This window comes from Quercus suber, unplaced genomic scaffold, assembly GCF_002906115.3.
Source record: "Quercus suber isolate HL8 unplaced genomic scaffold, Cork oak 2.0 scaffold_6, whole genome shotgun sequence".
NCBI lineage: Eukaryota > Viridiplantae > Streptophyta > Magnoliopsida > Fagales > Fagaceae > Quercus > Quercus suber.
The window spans coordinates 2,617,284-2,639,411 of NW_027069472.1; the positions used below are offsets into that span (position 1 = coordinate 2,617,284).

The 22,128-nt window shown below is 34.2% G+C and overlaps 4 protein-coding genes across 7 annotated transcripts; 3 read left to right on the forward strand and 1 right to left on the reverse strand.

Annotated features, from left to right (window-relative positions):
- The first annotated feature begins 1,923 nt into the window (after positions 1–1,923).
- LOC111999380 (calmodulin-binding receptor-like cytoplasmic kinase 2) lies at positions 1,924–5,248 on the forward strand. Of its 2 annotated transcripts, none has more exons than XM_024031507.2 (6): positions 1,924–2,249; positions 3,149–3,387; positions 3,515–3,683; positions 3,766–3,855; positions 3,972–4,273; positions 4,540–5,248. In XM_024031507.2, the coding sequence occupies exons 1-6, from the start codon at positions 2,021–2,023 to the stop codon at positions 4,801–4,803; spliced, it is 1,293 nt and encodes a 430-aa protein (XP_023887275.1). In that variant the 5' UTR covers positions 1,924–2,020; the 3' UTR covers positions 4,804–5,248. The 2 variants fall into 2 exon arrangements, with proteins under 2 accessions (XP_023887275.1, XP_023887274.1); XM_024031506.2 differs by having other exon boundaries at positions 1,925–2,249; positions 3,143–3,387.
- Positions 5,249–7,449: 2,201 nt separating this feature from the next.
- LOC136067445 (uncharacterized) lies at positions 7,450–8,383 on the forward strand. Its single transcript, XM_065773334.1, has 4 exons — positions 7,450–7,493; positions 7,581–7,709; positions 7,903–8,055; positions 8,133–8,383. The coding sequence occupies exons 1-4, from the start codon at positions 7,471–7,473 to the stop codon at positions 8,278–8,280; spliced, it is 453 nt and encodes a 150-aa protein (XP_065629406.1). The 5' UTR covers positions 7,450–7,470; the 3' UTR covers positions 8,281–8,383.
- Positions 8,384–8,970: 587 nt separating this feature from the next.
- On the forward strand, positions 8,971–10,661 carry LOC136067673 (uncharacterized). The gene is made up of 5 exons (XM_065773854.1): positions 8,971–9,266; positions 9,813–9,952; positions 10,040–10,168; positions 10,362–10,514; positions 10,592–10,661. Exons 2-5 carry the CDS (start codon positions 9,816–9,818, stop codon positions 10,659–10,661), a joined length of 489 nt encoding a protein of 162 aa, XP_065629926.1. The 5' UTR covers positions 8,971–9,266; positions 9,813–9,815.
- Positions 10,642–17,861, reverse strand: LOC111999379 (uncharacterized). 3 transcript variants are annotated; one of them, XM_065773343.1, is made up of 10 exons: positions 16,424–16,482; positions 15,927–16,051; positions 15,720–15,796; positions 15,157–15,266; positions 14,822–14,890; positions 13,582–14,184; positions 12,591–13,126; positions 12,313–12,377; positions 11,610–11,689; positions 10,642–11,063 (listed from the first exon to the last, which is right to left on the reverse strand). In XM_065773343.1, exons 3-10 carry the CDS (start codon positions 15,775–15,777, stop codon positions 10,953–10,955), a joined length of 1,632 nt encoding a protein of 543 aa, XP_065629415.1. In that variant the 5' UTR covers positions 15,778–15,796; positions 15,927–16,051; positions 16,424–16,482; the 3' UTR covers positions 10,642–10,952. The 3 variants fall into 3 exon arrangements, with proteins under 3 accessions (XP_065629415.1, XP_023887272.2, XP_065629412.1); XM_024031504.2 differs by lacking the exon at positions 15,720–15,796 and adding an exon at positions 17,580–17,860 and having other exon boundaries at positions 10,645–11,063; positions 15,927–16,035; XM_065773340.1 differs by lacking the exons at positions 10,642–11,063; positions 15,720–15,796 and adding an exon at positions 17,580–17,861 and having other exon boundaries at positions 11,622–11,715; positions 15,927–16,035.
- Positions 17,862–22,128: the final 4,267 nt, after the last annotated feature.

The following is a 22,128-nucleotide window of genomic DNA, read 5'->3' on the forward strand; positions in this document are numbered from 1 at the left end:
GGAAATCTCTTAAAAAAAATAAAAAAAAAAAAAAAAAAATCTCTTATAGTCCCTTTACAAAATCCAATGGAACATCATTTAGGGGCATTTAGTTCACCATGATGTTACATTACACCGTAATATTATATTAGTGTAATCTTATATTAATGTAATCTCAATATAAAAATACAACATTACATTGTTTAGGAATATGATGAGATTAAAATAATACGATATATTTTGTACTTTTAGATTATGGTAAGTTAGAAAAAATAAAATAAACCAAAAATCTTAATGTCACATCATCGTAATGTGTATCACATTTAAAACACATCACAACGAACCAAATGCCCTTTTAATGTATTATTATTTTTATATGTTGAGGTATAAGTTTTAAAATTTATCCTTCTTAATTTTTATTTATTTGTTGGATATAAGAAAGTGGTGTCTTAACTTTTGGTTAGACAATTTCAATATTTTACTTCCTATTTAAGAGACACCTTGAAAATCTCATAGAATGGCAGTGTGGATTGAACATGAGACCTTTTAGTTTTATGTTACATCCCAGACTAATTTGTCTACAACTTAGGTACCATCAAGGGCCTCTTTAATTAAAACTTTAGTGAAATGGGGTTAGTATTTTTTTTTTAAACTACTTTTCAAATTCCTTTTGATACATCCAAAAATGAAATAGTACTAACAATTTGGAATGGAGAGAATATGTAGAAATGTAAAAGGAGTAAGAAATATGTTAGCGAATACTCTTGTACACTCATTAAGGAAGCTTTAACATAAGTCCACATATATTAGAAAGTAATTCTAAAAACTAATACACAAATGCTCTTTAAATTGAAAGTTGTGGCCGGCAAGAATGGACAGCTAAAAGGAGACCACGTGGATGCTAACGTGTTATTTTTGCACACACAATATATTTTTAGAGGTGGAAAGCAAGATCACCCTTTTTAGTACCCGACTCCAACATAGCAAGTAATGAACAGATTAGTTTATAGTATGTGGATTTCAGACTGAAGAAAGAAAGAAAAACCTCATATTGATTAAGTGTTTATCCTCAGGTTAGTTTGAGGAGGAGTTTTATAGTTGGTCAATTCATCCCTCCTTCCACTCTTTCTTTGTCTCCTGTTTTCTTTTTTTTCTTTTTCTTTTTTTGTTTTGTTTTTCTCCTAACCTTCTAGATTCAGACATTTCTTGGCTTTATATAGTTAGCCATAATGCATTTGGACTCTACATTTGGAGGTTTAGTATTTCACTTCCTTGATACTTGTCCCATCAAGGCCTCACTAGCAGGCCTATACACTGAAGTTTTTAGCTGTGTGGTCACTATTCATAGTCACTTTCCCATTAATGCGGCCAGACAAGTAGTTGTAGTGCATTTAATGTAGATGAGATGGCTACCTTGTCCTTCCTTTTTCTTCTCTTCTTTGTTCATAACCTAGTTACCTTTGTCTTCCCGAGGATTGCACCATGTTTCCTTCATTTTGGATTCTCGGCCTTCCCAAGGTCAAGTAGGAACTTTTGGCATCGTCATCAGTAGCATCATCCTGAACTCCTTACTAGTTAAACAAGTCCTCTCCGTATAGTTCCCCTCCTCGAATATACCCTTATTGCCTCCATTAACTACCTTTGATCCTCGTCCCCCCACAAAAGTGATTGACTCCCTCTAAAAAACAAAACACCAATAAACTATATTATATAAAAAAAAAAAAAAAATCTAACTTAAAAGATTTACTAATTTCAGCTTCAAATTATAAAAAGGAAAAAGAGAGGGAAAAAAAAAAACCTATTTATGATACGCTGAATACTTGAATGTTAACTGGCCAGTGAAGCCTACGCCTGAAGCGCACGTTAGCCACACCTCACCTAAAAAATAATAATAAAAAAAAAAAAAAAAAAAAAATCAAAGTCTTCCTTCAACTTCAACTCCGACTCTCTCTCTCTCTAAAGTCTTTAACTCTCAACTACCCGCCATATCTCCAACTCTCAACATTTACTTTTCTCTCTCTCTCTCTCTGAAAAGGCTTCAATGTACGGTGGCCGGAACACTAGCTCGACGGGCTCAAGGAGCGTTCCCTACTCGCCTGCCTCCGTATACTCCGACACCTCCACCTCCCGTAGTTCCACCACCAGTTCCAGGAGCTCCGTCGCCTCCGCCGCACGCTCCGTCGCCGGAGTATTCGTCTCCTGCTTCACTCCTCCGGTGGATACTAGGAGCTCCACTAAGAGCTTCGCTGACTCTGACGAATTCAAACCTGGTAAACTAAACACTGACTTCCATTTTCTCTCCAACTTCTACTATTTATGGTCAAAAGAAACAGAGTCAAATTTAATTCACAGCTTTTACCGGTTTTGGATCTTCATGATCCGAATCCGGAAGTTTGTATTGGTTGCTGAGAATACTGTGAGAGCTGAGAAATATAAAAACTATTATTTGTTTGTTGTTTTTAATTCAAAACTTTTATGTTTATTGTTAGATTAAATTATTCAATTGACATTTTCCTGGAACAATGGATAATTTATCATGGTATCAGAGGATGTCTGTCTGGATTCAAATCCTGTCTCCACCGTACCGCCCATTCAGCTTGAGCTTTTGAGATAATCAATAATTTATCGTTTAAAACCTGAGTTGACCAGCTTGCTTTATTCATTTATCATACATAGCCAAACTCGCTCAAATCATTTGTGATAAGCTCTCCATCTATCGAAAATAAGTAGTTGACTCTCAATTTATGAAAATTGTTAAATCAGACAGGCAGAGAGAGAGATATATATTTAGTCCCAGAATTCTCAATTGTGAGAGGGTTGAGTCTTGGTGCTATGGCAAGTGCTGTCCACCAAAGCAAATGGTTATAGGTTTGCCCGTGGTGGTGGGGGTGGGTGGTGGTGGTAAGGTTGCCTGACAATCGCCTCTCCCAAATTCCACAAAAGTGGGAGTTTTGTGCATTGTGTTACCTTTATTTGGTTTTTTTAAGAAAAAAAATTATACGGTGAGAATCCACAAGGAACTAGTATTAGCTTTTTGTTTGCTCATTGTTTTGTTGCTGGCATATTTGATGAACAATATGGATTTGTGAGTGCTATGTTAAATCAATATTCATTTGCATTTGTGGGATGTTTCAATGAACTATTTTATCTTTTGCTTTCTTAGCTGCAGTGGATGCTTTAAGAGCTGCTAGTGAGAGAAAACGTGGTTCCAATCGAGGGGTCTATGCTAGTGCAAATAACTCAACACATGAGCGGGAGCCCGGGAGCGTAAAATTCAACATAGAGGAAATCCTCAAGGCCACGAGGAATTTCTCCCCATCTTTTAAGATTGGACAAGGCGGGTTTGGGACAGTCTTCAGGGGGAGACTTGAAGATGGAACCTTAGTTGCAGTAAAACGTGCTAAGAAGGTTCGGTGAAAGTTGTTTAGGATAATTCCATTTTCTGGGTCTGACACAAACTTATGGGGCTTCACATTTAAGTCAACAAATGTGTGACATAGATCTTTAACAAGTACTTTCTTGCCTTTCTTTGCAGAGTGTATATGATAAGCATTTGGGAGTGGAATTCCAGAGTGAGATTCGAACACTGGCACAGGTGGAACATTTGAATCTGGTCAAGTTTTATGGATATTTGGAGCATGGAGATGAAAGGATTGTTGTTGTGGAGTATGTTCCCAATGGAACCCTCAGAGAACACTTGGATTGTGAGTTCTCTTCATGTGGCTTTACTTTCACTCACTTTGTGTGTTCTTGAGTTCCTGTAATCTGATTGGAGAACTAATGCAGGTATTCATGGCAATATTCTGGACCTTGCTGCACGGCTAGATATTGCAATTGATGTGGCCCATGCCATCACCTATCTTCATATGTATACTGGTATACCTTTAGGGGTGACTTAATTCATTTGTCTTGTCAAAGTTAAAGTTGTTTGCCTGAGAGTGTAGAATCTATTTCAAGAGATCCAACAGGATTTTCTGTCAATTCCCTTGCAGATCACCCTATCATTCATAGAGACATAAAATCTTCCAACATTCTCCTCACGGAAAACTTTAGAGCCAAGGTAGCCGACTTTGGTTTTGCTAGACTGGCAGCTGACAGTGATTCAGGTGTTACCCATGTGTCTACCCAAGTTAAAGGAACTGCAGGCTACCTGGACCCTGAATACCTCAGAACCTATCAACTTACCGAGAAAAGTGATGTGTATTCATTTGGTGTGTTATTGGTTGAGCTAGTCACAGGCAGACGTCCAATTGAACCAAAACGAGAACTCAAGGAGCGGATAACGGCAAAATGGGTATGATTTTTTTTTCTATCTTTTTTTTTGGTCACTACCCGTTTTAATCTGTAACTTTCTGTGGAAAGGGAGTAAACGTAAGTTCTTGACTGTTTAACAAAAATCCATATGATTGTGTTCACACATCCATCAAATGTCTCCCACCTAGTCTTTGCAACAATTTTCCAACTCTACCATCCCTTCTTTTAACTGGATAGGTTGATTAAATTTTACAAAAGAAAGAAAATTCTTTTCTTTTCCCTAATGCGACTTGATGTCAAGTTCAGGCCATGAAGAAGTTCACTGATGGAGAAGCTATTACAACATTGGACCCAAGGCTGGAATGTGATGCTGCAAATAACTTAGCCATTGAAAAGATACTAGAACTAGCATTACAATGTTTGGCTCCACGCAGACAGAATCGGCCTAGCATGAGGAGGTGTGCAGAGATCCTCTGGAGTATCCGTAAGGATTACAGAGAGGTATCAGCTTCAGATGTCCGTTCACTCTCATCCCATTCCATGAGGAGCACTTCAATAAGAGAACAATGAGGGAAGTAGTATAAAAGATCCTAAGGTGCGAGTAGTAAGGGTCAATGAATGCACATTTGAACTAGAGATGGATAAATGGAATTAAGTAGAGATTGAAAACCCAGCAGGGGGAACCAAGCAAGTTGAGTATTTGAATCAGGATGGTTCACGGTAGGATGAAGCCAATAACCTTGAAGAAGTGCATCCATAGACATTGCCGGGAAAAAGGTTTTAATTGTTGCTTGAAAATATTTAGGGAATTTGTTTATAATTTGTTCATGAGATTTGGCTTGTGAATAGGAAATTTTAGTTTGAGATGGGGGAAGTGCTCTACTTCCTCCCAGCTTTGTGTGTATTTCTTTTTGATGAATTGTGTTTATTGTTTTGATTCTTCTCAAAGGAATCTAAGAACATTGATAAGGGCTATATTTGTATTTAGGTAATATTACGATAGCTAGTTGTGTAATTCTTCAAAAACTCATGCATGGGGTTGGGTGCTACATTCCATATGATAGTGTTTTTTGAGGTTGACCCGAACAGGGCAGCAGGAAGAAGAAGACTCCAAAAAAAAAGAAAAAACAAGACGCGTTTTTTTTGGGTCCAGAACATATTTTTCCGTGTTCCAGTTGTACTTTGATTTGAAGGAAGGGAATATCAAAGATCAGCTATTACTATTAGTACTTTACATTACATAATTATAATTTTATTTTTTCCATCAGCAATTTTGCTAGTCTAGAATGTTCTCCTCTTTAGAAATCGGCACCTTTTTGCGACATTTTGTACCCACATGCATAGTCAAAAGTGAACAACTGCGTGTGTTTGGGTGCAGTCACTTTAAGAAAAAGGTAAAAGGAGAGAGAGAGAGAAAAAAGTATGTTTTGTTTAGACTTAGGGTCTGTTTAAATACTGTTTGTTATTAAAAATATTATAGCAAAATAATTTTTAAATGTGTAGATAGTGCTGTGTAACTCATTTTAATGAAAGTTTTACTAGAAAAAAGAGGTTTGTGTGTTTGTGAACAGTACATGAGATCCCAGCACAAAACGCTGGATGCTTGTTGCCATCCAAAGGTTCACTTAAAGAGAATGGGTGATAATAATAGGGATATAATAATAAATATTTATAAATTACTATTTCTTTCATTCCATTTTTCTTTTCTACACAACAAAAGAAACATATACTAATTTTCTATTATTTCATTTTCCTAACTTTCTTACCAAAAGGGTCTTTACTCGGTGGAAAATGCAAAGTTATAAATTTTTTTAACAAAAATTGATATTAGTGAATGGCTCAAATGAGAATCAATGATAATTTGCCACTATAACAATTTGTAAAAAAAGAAATCTCAACTTTTATTTTACCATATAACACAATAAAATAATATAACCTAATACCCAAATAAAACCCAAAACCGAATAAATTTTTTTTTTTTTTTTAAAATACCATCTTGCTATAGTACCATCTTATTTATAAGATGGTATTGTAGCACAATTGTAAATCTTTCACAATTAGATTTCCGGATAATGTACACTTTTATGATTTTGATGCTATAAATTTACAATTTGGAGGGTTTTCACAACCCCCAATGCCAATATGCTCTTATAGTGCACAACTTCTTTGGTACTTCAGAAATTCAGTAAAAGGACAAATCCCAAAAGTTCACCTTCCTTCACTAGAGTTCTTTGTTTGTTTTATATTAACTCAATGTCTTCAGAATTTTACGGTGAGTTCCAGCAAGTGATAATAATATTTTTTATGGTGTTCCATGTATATGTGATTTAAATCCCATCTTTAGTTTAAACTCACTCATTAGAGAGAGAAAGTTAAACCTATTTTCATACGGAAATTCTATAACAAAGTCAACATAAATTTATTGTTATTTTTTAAGCTTAAAATTATATTTCTTCTTCCCAATTTTTTGGAGGTCTCATACCAAAAATGACGAGCAAGAAAAAAAAGAAAGTAGTTCCTTGATATAGACCCCCACTTCAATATAAGTCAAAATCAAGGTGAGTAAGGAATCACAGGGGTTAAAGCGTGGTCGGCATGAACAAAAAAGGAAGTCTCTCATTTAGTGGAGTTTGCAAGGGCTTATTATTAAGCAATAAGGCTGGCCATTAACGAAGATGTGGATGTATGTGAGTGACTGGTTATTGTCGAAAGTCAGTCTCTGTCTCTTATTAAATAAAAAGGACTTTGCCCCCACCCCAAAAAAGAAAAAAAAAAGAAAAAGGAAAGGGAGTGTTGTGCAGACCTTTTTTTTTAAAAAAAAAAAGAAAAAAGAAAAAAAGAAAAAAGAGAGAGAGAGAAGAGGGGGTGGGGAATACGATCAGATTGAAGAAAAAAGAAAATTCATATTAAATTTTAGTTTAAAACTATTTTTTTAAACTAAAACTCATAAGAAACAAACCCACAATACAAGATTAATCAAATCAATGCTGCTTCTGTTATTAAGCCTTTAAAAAAAAAGTACAAGAAAATATATGTTGTCAAACCCTTAAGATTACAATGACCAATACTTCATCTTTGTATGTGTCCTATTCTCTCCCTGAAATAATAACATTCCAGCCCTGGCGTGGTTCTTTAATCCTACCTATGCAAATACAAATCAATATCTAAAGAACAAAACCTATTTCCCAAAAAAAAAAAAAAAAAAAATATTCAGCTGTAGCTATCCTTACTGCCCTCATGGCTAAAACAAAGGCAACCAGGTAATTGATGCTGGTAGACATTGTTCTAATACATATAATATAAGAGTTAATAAAATTATTGTTGGAATTTAACTATGCCAACTGCAGGCCTTCCAATATTATTATTGTGATAGCAATTGGAGCTTTGGGTCTTCTTATTGGATGGTTGATAGAGCTCTTGACTAAGTATAGGTCATTCTCCTTTTCAATTGGGTTTGATTTTCGTATGCTTGGCAGGTGGGTTCTTTTCCTGACCAATCATGAAGTTTTAATTATATAATGGTACACGCATTAGATATTTATTTATATTATTATATGGTACACACGCTACAGAGTCACTTGTGTGCTTGAACTGATGAAACACACAACTATCTGTGATGGATAATCCATTCCACTTTCTCTTCTAAGATGAGGATGTTGATTGCTGCAGTTGGCAAACCCTTAAGGTATGGGTCCAAAATCTTATCAAGACACTTTTTAGACGGTTCCGCTGGATGTTTCTGCTAGCAGGATTCACTACATTAGCCTTTGCAGCAATAAGCTGGAAACTGGAAAACAGTGAAAGCTACTGGATTTGGCACAGGTATAACAATGTTAATAGAATCTCTCTCTCTCTCTCTCTCTCTCTCTCTCACATGTGGTGCATAAAATGTTTTGCAGTTTGTGGCACGTGAGCATATATACGTCTTCCTTCTTTTTTCTTTGCTCAAAAGCAAATATTGTAAATAGCGAGAATCAAAGTCTCCCAAATGGAAATTATGAGTTGACCCGGCAAAATTCTAGGGACGAGGAAGTGAGGGGGAATTGAATTCCTAGCGAAATTAGTTACTGTAAAAGTTAGGTCTAATAAGACACTTTTAACTGCATCAACAACTACAGCAGTTTATTGTAAAATCTTCTTCATAAGGTTTGTTCCCACCTTTTTTTTTTTTTTTTTTTNCCCCCCCCCCCCCCCCCCCAAAAACAAAACCCAAAATAGGAAAAAATTTCTGTAGAAAACTTTAAAGTTGTTGATTTTGGCTCTACTTGGATGAGCTTATTTTCTAGGTTATTTTGTTTATTTGGCTAAAAGCAACTTTTAAAATCATCACTATTTTCTAGTTACAACTGTATTTTTAAACTGCTTATTTTTTAAACAAAAATGAGCCAATGAAAATAAGATCATCTAAACACATACTAATCATGTAGTTTTAGAACATTATTATCCCAAGATACTCATTAATTTCTCATTCTTATAAATTTCATAACGTAGATGTCATGTTAGCTTTTTCCAAATTAGAAGTGAAAAAACCATAAGTATCATGAAAAAAGCTTCATCTTTCTCCATCTTTGTATACTTTTCTTCACATTTATTAAGAAGCATTAGCACAGATGTATGATCCTACCAATTTTGTGCATGGACTATTTTCAACTTCCCTTATTTTTGTTTCAGATTGAGTTTTCAATTCATTCTTTGATTGAAGTTTCTATATTATACTGTTTTGATACTGCTCATAGAAGGGCAATGGGTGTTCAAGAAAACTGCAGCTTCAACCACACAGACTACGACCGCACCAGACCGATCACTTCTGGCAGTGGTCAGTGGCTATTCTTACAAAACTGACAGCGGTTGGTGTGGTCATCAGTAAGGTGTTTGAAAAGCCGACAGAAATCCCACCAACTGCCTTATATATATTGCCACTCAGGCTCTCCTCCTGGCTGGTGTTTTGTATCACTCTCCACCTAACACGACCACACATTTGCCACAGATTGGCGTTTTCCCCAAACCAAGCTCAGATCGACCGCAACAGATCAGTGAGTCTCATTGCTAACAACCCAAGCCTAGAGATCCACATGCTCAGCCACCATCAACCTCCACCACCACTTAAAAAGTAGTCTGACCTCTGCTGATCTGTAAAAAAAATAAAAATAAAAAATCTTTTTTTCCTATCACGGAAATTGGCTGATTGCACTGACTGTGTAAACCACCACAGCTGACCTCGGCTTTCTAAACTTTCTGGTGTGGTTGTATTTTTTATTTTGGAGAAACCGACTATGTCGTTGCTTGACCACAGTAATGAACACCCTTAGCAAATGGTATGCAATATATTATGTACATGCCTGTATGAATACATAGGTAAATACATAAATACATATGTGTGTGTAGTTCTAGTTATAAATTCTTGGTTCCTCAACCAAATACATTCTCACTTGAGGTGCTTAGAGAATTGGGTTTTTAGCAAAAGTGATCCAAATTTTGTAAAATGTTGTAAATTTTCTATCATGTTATTTTAAATCTCTCTGTCTCTCAACAACTTTAACATGAGATAGTATTGATTTGTCAAATGAAAATTTTTTCAGTTTATGGACTTTTGGCTCTCTTTCATGGCTGTGGTGAGTACTTTTGTGTACCTAGCTACCATTGATGAAGTTTTTAAGAGGGCTATTCACACAGCTGTAGCTATCCTTACTGCCCTCATGGCTAAAACAAAGGCAACCAGGTAATTGATGCTGGTAGACATTGTTCTAATACATATAATATAAGAGTTAATAAAATTATTGTTGGAATTTAACTATGCCAACTGCAGGCCTTCCAATATTATTATTGTGATAGCAATTGGAGCTTTGGGTCTTCTTATTGGATGGTTGATAGAGCTCTTGACTAAGTATAGGTCATTCTCCTTTTCAATTGGGTTTGATTTTCGTATGCTTGGCAGGTGGGTTCTTTTCCTGACCAATCATGAAGTTTTAATTATATAATGGTACACGCATTAGATATTTATTTATATTATTATATGGTACACACGCTACAGAGTCACTTGTGTGCTTGAACTGATGAAACACACAACTATCTGTGATGGATAATCCATTCCACTTTCTCTTCTAAGATGAGGATGTTGATTGCTGCAGTTGGCAAACCCTTAAGGTATGGGTCCAAAATCTTATCAAGACACTTTTTAGACGGTTCCGCTGGATGTTTCTGCTAGCAGGATTCACTACATTAGCCTTTGCAGCAATAAGCTGGAAACTGGAAAACAGTGAAAGCTACTGGATTTGGCACAGGTATAACAATGTTAATAGAATCTCTCTCTCTCTCTCTCTCTCTCTCTCTCACATGTGGTGCATAAAATGTTTTGCAGTTTGTGGCACGTGAGCATATATACGTTCTTGGGGGGGGGGGGAGGTACATGTTCAATATCTTTTAAGTAACATTTTGGAGTATCACATGTATCCAAAGATCCTATCAAACATTTGATGGGGCCATGCCCCTGTCTACTTGTGGCTTTGCCATTGGATGTATTGACATTGTTCCGAATGGATTGCAGGCTTTTGGTGTCCATTGTTGTCTTTTTTTTGTTTTTCAACTTTAAAGGCATATAGACCCCTAAATTTGAAATGCCTTGCACAGGTTGTACAACCTAATAAATGAATAAATCTTTCTAAACCTAAAGCTGTTAGAAACTAAAGTTCCTGGAAAAAGAGAAATAATGCAGGAATAATTCATACCTGTAAGTCATTAAAGGTTAATAAACACCATGTGCCTACATCACAAGCATGATACAAGCCACTAAAAATTCCGCTAGCTGTGTACACCACCCACTCTGCTAATGCCTGAATAAAACAAGATATTGTCAACTTGGTAATAAGAGGTCAAAAAAAATCTGTAGGCTGATTGAGATTGCTTGAACATTCCCTAATCGCTCAATCAGTTTGTACATATATGAGTTGTGAATAACTTCCCATGATATCACTGGACATATCATTGACCTCCTTGAGATTTATACAATGTCACTAATCTCTACTTCGTTTCAAAACTTTTTTTGTTTTCATTTTTCCCCCCTGTAAGGAAATGCATCCATGACCTTACACTTCACCCTTGACCAAGAGTTTTCTATTGTCTGTCTTTATTAGAGTAAACATCTTCCACTAATTTATGCTCGAATTTAAAGTTAAAAAGTCTTATAACAGCACTATACGTTGGGAAACTACAGAAGCATACACAAGTCATGCAGCCATCATAACATTATGAAAGACCAGTGATATTGTTGCATAACCAAATGGTAAGATTCTGACATACAACAAAACCTATCACTACTCTCTGTTGTTAGAAGTTCTTAATTGTTTCAATCTAATCCAAAAATAAGGTAAAAGCATTACCTTCTGTCGAAGGGCCCAAAAAGCAGGAAGTACAGCAGCCGCATTTGACGCAATAAGACAAAACGATTGCCATATATGCCCTACAGCAGTTTTTAGGCAAGAGAATCTAGTAAAAACCATTGAATATCAGGATACTAACTTCTGGCTTAAAATTCATATGCAAATAGATTTTTTTTTTTTTTTTTTGTAAACCAGAATGTGACTAACAGGAAACTGGATCAGACAATTCAGGGGTCAATGTCTCGAAATTGAAGACCAAAATTTTTAGATCACAAACCTTTTAAGAAAAGAAAGTGGCCATCTAGAATACCAGAAAACTGGACCAAATGATTACAACTTTTTTGAAGACTAAAAAACTACACAGTAGTATCAAAAGTGACCGCAACTCGGAAAATTTTAAGGGTCAAAATTAGAAAATTTTAGCAACTTCCCCTTGGAAGGACAGTCGGAATATATATATATATATATATTGATTTTTCAGATTGGCCATCAGCCTTTACTCTTCTTTTTTTTTATAGGGATTTATTTCCTTGCTTTACCAATTAAGGTGCTGGTTAACAACTGGCTGAAAGTTTAGCAAAATGGTTGTACAACATAAGGGGGTGAAAAATTTACCAATAACAGACAAGGAAATATTAACAACATATATATCAAAGACCAATTACAAAAACATCATCTTAAATTACTTTGTATCAGCATTTACCTTGATGTGATACAATTTCAATTCCACAGTCAAAGCCTCCATGCCTTCGATCACAGGCGCAGAAGCTGAGGAAAGGAAAAAAGTACCCAATTACAAAAGTGAGAAAACTTAAATAAGACGAGCAATATTTGATTCTCTATAAGTCAGCACCAAAATCATAACAGTAATAATGCTTTTGGGAAAAGAGAGTAAGCAAACAATGCCATGTATAATGTCCACCAAAAGAGGAATAATATAGATAAAGTAAAAAGAATAAGGGTTTAGGCTGAATATAAGACCTGTATGATGTTAATCCACTTGCATCAAAAGCAACTCTGCATTCACCATGAGAGGAGCAGCTTTTGGGGCATCTTTCGAGCGAAATAGACATGATTATCTCATCTTTGGAAGCACTACTACTAGTGTTAAGATGTCTCAATCCAAAACCCCAAATTCCTTCTCTAGCGTATAAAATATAAAAATCAACCTTTTCTTTGCTTGAATTATTCATCATGAAAAACATGGAGCCATCACTACTTCTTGTACTATTTGCATAAAAATAGTCCCATATATCAATAGATGGCAATCCACCAAATCTAGCATATACTTCATAATTTATCTCTGTATCTGATGTTAGTTGGATGTGTATATTTCCTCCAGCTGCACCATGAGGAATTTCCGACAGAAAGTAAGTCCAAATGTCATCTGGTTTTTCACCATATGAGGAGTTACTTAGAAGGGGTTCAAGAGGGAAATTGGCTGACTTTGATAATACTTTTTCACTGACTGGCAAATAATAAGATTCAAAGGGGCTTGAACCTCTCCTGAGTATCGTCTGCAGACAACCATTCTCAGCTTGTCAATAAGTTATTCCTGCGAATAAGTCTCTTCAAGCATCAAGAAAAGAGAAGACACTACAGGCATGAGTTGTTCATCAACTTAATATAAACGAAAGAAACTAATATGAAAGGTGATATTTCCAATGTGAAATCTGCATGCCAGAATCCTGATCCTATTCTGTTTATAATAATTTCCTGTATGATCATTATATTTTGGCATTATAAGCCATTTCATGCTTTATACGCAAACATTCTTAACAAAGCATTTTCTAATCATCTAAGAAAATGGGCCCAGATGGGAACTCATTGAAGAGATACAAGTGCCCCTTCATATACCCAGTTACAAGTTGTATAAACAAATTCTCATCCTATTATACCAGCTTTTCATATTAAAGACACAAATTTAATAGAGGAAGACTGACAGAAAACACATTCTCATTAACAATCTCACCTGAAGGACAAATCGTTCCCATGTACAATTTGATCCAGCCTTCCCTATGGGACATTCAAGCAGTTGTGATTCCATGGAATAGCAAACTTTTGTATTTGAGTTTTGAGTCCCTCCAAGTTCTTTAGAAATATTACCAGGTAAAATGGAAATATACCAACGACCAACCTTTGGTGAGCGAATTGACAAAGGGGCTTTACTTATGTTACTAGAATTATAATCATGCAGTGCCGCTGAAGGAATTGCACCATGCCGAACAAAGCACATTAAATTAACTCCAATAAAATTCCCAGAATTATTTGTTGCCGTTACATTCAATCTAATATTCATTGCCATAATGGTTAACTCTTCAGCCACTCCCATTACCTCCAAGGAGTATACTTTTTGCTCACCATCACCAAGGCAAGAAGTTTCTAAACTATTTTTGCAGGAAACCACATTTTTACTTGTTTGGTTGTATGAATTGGCTACCGAAATATTTCCTGCAGATGGAACACATGAGAGTGTATCAACTGTTTGGTTGCAGTACTGGCCCCACATTGTTGGGGTTGTACATCCTTCCACAGTAATGTTGGCACTAAAGGCATATGCCGGGCCTCGGACAATCTGCAATTATCAGAGCAGTAGCTATAGTTTAAATTTTCAAATGATTGCATTATTCATGACTGTCCAGAAACTTGATATCAAGACTCTTCAATGAGGAAGTGAAACAAGGTAGACTGCAAAAAGCTAAAGGAAAAAAAGTCAGCAATATTTAAGGTGTACAACACTATGACACCATGGTAATTCTTTATTCATTGAAATTTAGAACAAACTTTAGAATGGTAAAGCTTGTAGAGCCAGCTGATTTTTTTTCAGATATAAACCTGTAGAAAGAATTCATGGGCTTCACAATTCACACAATAATATAAGAACTTTTGGTACGATAGATTAAATGCCATTTGATCTTATTACGAACAAACAGATCATCAGCTTCAAACTTTGCAGTAACTATCATTACCGCAGCTTTCCTCCTAACAAAGTTTTCATTAATAAGAATGGCTTCCTCATAGAGATCACAAGCATTAAAAACTTCCATTCTTGGATGGGATTTATATGTATTAGAAGAAAATATAAAAAGAACTGCTATTTAACTAAAGTATTTTCCTTCACGCGATATAATCAGATACAAAGCAGCATTACTAGCAGCCTTTGAGAAAAGAAGTTGACAAAAATTGTAAAACTGAAGGGGAAAAAACTATACCATCTTTGATTGTGTCCTTGTACGTCCAATGCCATTGAAAAGACCAAAATACCAAGCTCCTGGAGATATCTAAAGAACAACTTCATAAATATTATTGCTATCAACCAGAATATATATAAATTCTGAAATATTCCTTGCACCAAATGAATCACCCTTTACAAAGTATGTATATAAAAGACAAAAAACCACCTGACAGTAATCATGGATTATCGTAAGTGGAAAACCATGACACCATGTCAGTCAGACTTATTAAAAAAGACAAATATAGTGTGAACATTTTATTCAAGCATCCAAAAAGAAATGTACAATAATAAGTAAATGAGATTGAGATTGACCTGCTCATTTGTCAACTTCATTGTGATATTTTTCTGCATAGGAAAACACTGCTCCACCTTCTGAAAAGCTTGTATTCCTCCAAACGAATAATTAGAGATGGGAACTAACACTACAACAGAAGAATTTTTTTTTAAACTGCTGGCAAAGATACTCTGGTTAGACTGGTTACCAGAAGGAAAAATAAGTCGACCAGAATTCTTAATTGATTCAAAACCAAAAGCAAATAGGCAAAAAGAAAGAGTTTTAAAAGCAGCTAATTTGGGTGTTCCCTAACCCAAAGAAACTGTTACAAATGGTAAGTAATTTGAGAAAAACTATTTTCATAAAGCAGCAAGCAGAATACTCAGTCATTAAGCCCTATTAGATGAAAAGAAAATTAATTTTGGTGGTCCCATGGTAACTGTCAGGTTGTTTTCATATTAAGTATTTGCATATGCATATTGGCTCAAAGCATGACCTCAAAGAATATAAAGCCTATAAACTGGAATGGAAAAACAAGATTCAAGTGGATGAACAACAACAACAAAAAATCCTTAGTCCCAAAATTTTGGGGTTGGCCAACCATTCAGAATGGAGTGACTAAAATTTACGTTGGCCATCGACCTACTGCAGCCCTCCATTTCTCAGGCTTGGGATCAGCTGTGAACAAAATATATGACACTAAGCAAAGCCACAGCCCACAAGCAGAGTTGAATAAATTCAAGTGGATGAATAGATGTATTTAATTAAGATTCAGTTGAAGAAATTCAACCACTTTCATCTGAAGTACCTAGATCTTTTAGAGAAGTGTTTGAGACATCTGGCAGTGGGGGACTGCCATCTCTGAAGCAAATTATTGGCAGTGCGCTTTCAGGAGTCTTCCTTAAGCTAGCAGCATCCTGCAAACAAATTGGACTATAAGCAAATGAGGGAGGCAAATTACTCATAACGCATTAAGTTGATAATTGATTCAACGCAATTCTGTACATTTTAAAGGAAAATTTTTGGAGCAGACCTCTGATTTCTATTTTAGGACAAAAGAAGAGTACAAAGGCACAAGATATATTGGAACATGATGGAATTCAAAAAACTTAATAACAAGAAAACAAGCTTCAATTTCAGAATCAGCTATTAGACAAGTGTATGGGATACGCTGTTTCTTATGGAAGAAGTTACATGTCCAACAGAAACATCAAAAGACAAGTAATTGATAAAAACTTATAATAAATAGATGTTGGAATAAAAAACAGATCCTATTAACTCTATAAACTAGATGAGCATACTTACAAGGTCTACATCCGAGCTCAATGAAATAGATAATGAAGAGAACCACAATGGCAAATCAACTGGAACAAGGCAAAACAGCAAGATCAATGAGCTACTGTACAAAATGTAGATTTTTCAAAAGAACACATCTTAGCATTTGCATCTTGAGTAAGTCAATATCTTGCCTTTGTAATTGAGAATTGACAGATTGAACACATAAATCTAACCATGATACAAACAAATATCTTTTTTAAATTCAATAACAGGAAGTAGGTAAATACTTCAACCCAATAGAAGTAAGGAGGTATTGACAAAAGAAACAAAGTGAAAACATCTGAAGCAAAACCCATTCCTTATTGCATTTGAAAAGAAAAAGGAAATATAAAACTTGATAATGATGAAACAATCAACAAGGTCATGAAAACCCTCAAAATTAAAAATGACTCTGGTACCAATATCACTGTGTCACAGGCACACAGGACCAAATTAACTCTGATACTAAGACATACTGTCACGCAGCACCAAAACATGGTTACATACCGACCAAATGTTGATTCTAAAATTATTATCTCCGAACCTAGTATAAACATTAAATTTGTCTTATATATGACCTCATCTCAGATGAAGTTATGATATACTCTGCAATCAGTTCGTCAATTTTTGTTGCCAGAACAAAAACATTCTCAGTGACTGTTACGTATATTTCACCTCTGCTAGCACTACAACATGTAAAACATAAAGAATATATTATACCAACTACATCAGCAAATAAGACCAAAAAAAAAAAAAAATTCAAATTTCATGAATTTTATTAGCAAAGATCAAATTTTGTCCATAACCCATTAAATATAGGTACCCCACAATTTTTGCAGCCAGTTAATTCTTAAAAAAACAAGAATTGTAACATTGATTACATATACACAAAACAACAACCATAATATTAAAAAAATTCTACGTATTCCATTAATCCTTCACGAAATTCCAAATTTTGACGAAAACCCATTGATCTTTACACCCCATAATCCTTCAACAATCAAAGAAAAACCAAACTTATGAGCCAAATTCTCGAAGGGGTAATTGAGAATTAGTTCAAACGCCACTGAAAAAGAGCAACAACAAAAAACCCAGATAATTGAATCAGATACTCAAAAGGGTCATTGAGAAATGGCTCACACACCTCTAATATAGCGCAAATCGAAGGGCCTGAGCGTTGTCTGAGGGTAGCTAAAGCTGGAGACAGTGAAGGTGTTGTAACCCGGTTGGTCATAAGTATAACAGAGACCAAAACAACAAGAAAAGAGCACGAAAATAGTGAGAATCAGATTGAAAGGAGAGCACAGAATCGAATGAAAAGCCATTTAGTATTATTGGTTTGGAAGAATCTCGTAGCACACAGCATATGTATATCTACGTGAAGAAAAGCAATTGGCTTTGAAAGTTAAAGGGTTTAAGAGTGTGTAATAATTGTATGTTCCGTGTATATGTTTTCTTTTTCTTTTTCTTTTTTCTTTTTTTCTTTTGGTGAGGGGTGTTTTAGGAAACCTGCGAGTTGACCACATGGACCTCTGTTGACGAAGCTAGTTTTTTTTTTATCAAATCGCATATTGATACATACAAACATTTACACAAGCATACATTATTATTATTATTATTATTATAAAAATAGAAATTCCATCTTTATAAACTTTAATGAATACACAAATTGTCTATTTTTTTTTTTATCATTTTTGGTATATTATCACCCCTAACATTAAATATCTTCTTATGTTATTCATCACTAAAAGTTAATCATTGACAACAATCTTTCAATCTAAATTAAGCATTAAAAAATACAACTTACAACAACAAAAAACAAAAGACTTAGGTTGGGTATAGATACTGCGTTTTGCGTCCGCGTCTCCAGGCAAAACGCGTTTCAGTTTTTTTTTTTTATGCACGCCAACAGCTTTTAGGAGACAGTGCACTGTTTATGCATTGTTCGTGCACTGTTCATCACTGTTTACGCACTATTCACGGGATACACAACCACTTTATTAAAAAAAAAAATGGGTCTCACGACACTATTTACACATTTAAAAATTATTTTGCTATAATGTTTTCAGTTTTTAGCAAAATAAGCTGTATTCAAATGAACCCTTAGTCTCAAATTGGGGAAACATATAAATATATATATATATATATATATATAGCCAAGAGAAAATTACTTTTTAAGTACTATTACCCCCTAACATTAAGTACCCTCAGTTTCGTTTTTTTTCATTTAACATTTTGTGACTAAATCAAGTATTGACAAGTTTAGCAAAAAAAAAAAAAAAAAATCAAGTATTGACAAACAATTTTAAACTTAACAACAACACCAGAAGGCCTAATCCAAATAAAATAAAATAAAATAACACTCTAAGAGGAAATTTCTTTTATTAAAAACTTACAATTTAAAGTCAACAACTAGAACTTTCCAATTAATAGAGGAAAAAACTAAAAAGAAGTACTACTTTTTTTGGTTACAAGGTGGATAGTTTTTTTTTTTTTTTTCATAGATAGAGGTGGATAGTTTGTTGTTATTTAACAACTTTTTTTTTTTGGAATCCAACCATTATAGTGGTTCAATTCCTTTTTTGCTAGGGCCAGCTCTTATTTTTTGGAGGGGCCAGCTATTAATTTTATGATCTAATATTTTGAAAAATTGTAGAATATATATATTAGGATTTTTTTTTTTAAATCCTTCCCCCATTGATAAGTATAGCTCCACCCCTACTTGTAATGCTAATTTTTTACTTTTATTTTTATTTTTTATAATGAAATTCACAGTTTGGCATTAAAAAAAAAAATCATTATGAGTTCATGAGACCGCTGTGAAGGCACATGCTACATCACATGCTACTGATGCTACTGTGGTTGAGAGTGCTGACACAATTGGTGATAAGGCTACTGGTAAACGACCTGTAGGATAGTTGACATAGAAGTAAACTACAGGTAGCATAGGGTAGTTAAGTAAGAATGAGTCTGGTGTTTTGTTCACGTGTCAAGATCTGGTAGCATTGAATGTGGGTTGGTTAGATTTGTTCCACACTCTACAGAGGAGGTTACAATTATATATATTAATTAATTGGATATAGTATCTGATTCAATCAATCAATGAGAACAGAATTTCCTTCCACCAAATCTCTCTCTCTTTCTCTCGTTCTTCTCTGTTTTTCCTTTTTTTCTTTCTTCTTGCATTGCATTACTTTTCAACCACAACTATCTTATTTAAAAATAATACTAATTATCTTTTAATTTAAGTTTCATAAAAAACATGAAAATAAGAGCTCTCATGTTAATTCTCTTGATAAATTGGTAATAAAAAGCAATAAATTTATAATTAAAAGAAATTCATTAGAGGAAGAATTCCAATAGTAGGCAATTTTTTTTTTTTTTAAAGAAAGAATAGTAGTCAAGTTAGAATTTTTAATCAACTTAGAAATCATTAAAAAAAAAAAAAAGGAGATAACATCATCGAATTTTTTTTTTTTTTTTTTTTTACAGGTAATCGTATATCATAAAACTGTTAACAAAAAAGCATATAGTAACGTAATAAACTCACATGTTTAAAGTAGTATGTTTATAAAAAATTGATAAAGTAGTGTAGGAAAGTCGGTAAATAAGAACAACTAAGGTATTGCTTTTTTTTTAATCTGCTGCAATATAAAGTAATCTCTCTTATACTTTTTCACTGTTGCAATCCTTGTCAAAAGATAACCATGAGTCAAATTCGATGTCCATGCTTTCCACCCACAAGAAAGCCTTTTACAATTTTTTAATATTATGAATTTCTGAAATCTCAAAACAATAATATTTTGAGTTTCTGACTTTCTGTTACCACCACCAATGATAAACAAATAAACCTCAAACAACAATTTTTAATTTTCAGACCCAACATAGTGAAAAAAAAAAAAAAAACATAAAATAAATACCTTAACTAGCTTCATCAACATCATTTCCAAAAAAAAAACTNCCTTTTTGACAATATCTTATCCAACAAAAATGGAGGTCGGCATTTACACAATCTTGACCATATTTATAATTATTTGTCTAACATCAAAACATGTTATTGAAACAAAGTTGTGGAAGGGGATTGAACCATGAATGGTATTTATCTTATTGCCCTGTAACCAAGGGCAAAACTAAGAATTTTGGCTTGGGGGATCAAATCGCATATTGATACATACAAACATTTACACAAGCATACATTATTATTATTATTATTATTATATAAAAATAGAAATTTCCATCTTTATAAACTTTAATGAATACACAAATTGTCTATTTTTTTTTTTATCATTTTTGGTATATTATCACCCCTAACATTAAATATCTTCTATTTTTGTTTCATTCAACATTTTCAATCTAAATTAAGCATTGAAAAACAATTGGAAACTTAACAACAACAATAACAACAAAAGACTTAGGTTGGGTATAGATACTGCGTTTTGCGTCCGCGTCTCCAGGCAAAACGCGTTTCAGTTTTTTTTTTTTATGCACGCCAACAGCTTTTAGGAGACAGTGCACTGTTTATGCATTGTTCGTGCACTGTTCATCACTGTTTACGCACTATTCACGGGATACACAACCACTTTATTAAAAAAAAAAATGGGTCTCACGACACTATTTACACATTTAAAAATTATTTTGCTATAATGTTTTCAGTTTTTAGCAAAATAAGCTGTATTCAAAGATATTGTCAAAAAGGTTGTGATGCCTTTTTTTTTTTTTTTTTTTTTTTTGGATACAAGATAGAATTCTACTCTAGCCTAATCTAAGTGTATATGTGTGTGAAGCTCCCTCCTAAAGACTTGAACCCCGACCCTTGCCCCCCACACCCCACAAGCACTTATACTTGTAGAGTGACCATCGCACCAAGGGTGTGCGGTGGTTGTGATGCCTATTTTCTAAATATTCTTACTTTTTTTGTTCAAATCCTTTGATTTAGCACATCGGATGCAGTGGAAAAGTAGTAAAAAAAACCATGTTTTAACATAAAATTCTCACTTTAATATTTTTGTGAATTTTTTTTTTATTTAAATGGAATTTTTTAGTCATCCAAGCATGTCAAATCGAAATTTATCATGTAACATTTTCAACGACTCCTCACTTGAACCAATTGGTATTCATTTGATTATCATTTAGTCGAAAATTAAATTACAATCACATGTTGCAAAAAAGGTTAACACTTTTGATATTTTCGGAATATCTCATCCATTTCAACTTTGATTTAGGCCCATGAACTGCCACTTTAACGGGAAATTCATTATTTTTAAGATGAGTTCAAATTCATCTCAATCGATGATAGGATTTTTGGTCAAACTTTGACTAGCCTCACTTAGGTTTGGTCAAAGTCTGTCAACCTTAGCTAAAAATGACATTTTTGGGATTTTAAAATCTCGGACCATCAAAATGATTTATCCAACATCTAATGGAGACAAATAAAATTATTTCATCTAATTCCTTTTTCTTTTCTTTTTTTCATGTTAAAAAAACAAAATCAAAATTTGGCTTTTTACTGCTTAAATTGGTTTTTCGGTACGCAAATCAAAACTGAACAAAACACAATATCAACACCACCTTAAGATTTTTTTCCAATGAACCTAGTTTTCAGGATCTCTGAATCTTTACACGCTTGGTTGGGTATCCTCTAATGTGGACTTTCAACCTCATCCCCTTCAGCATCTACTAAATCTATTGGCTAT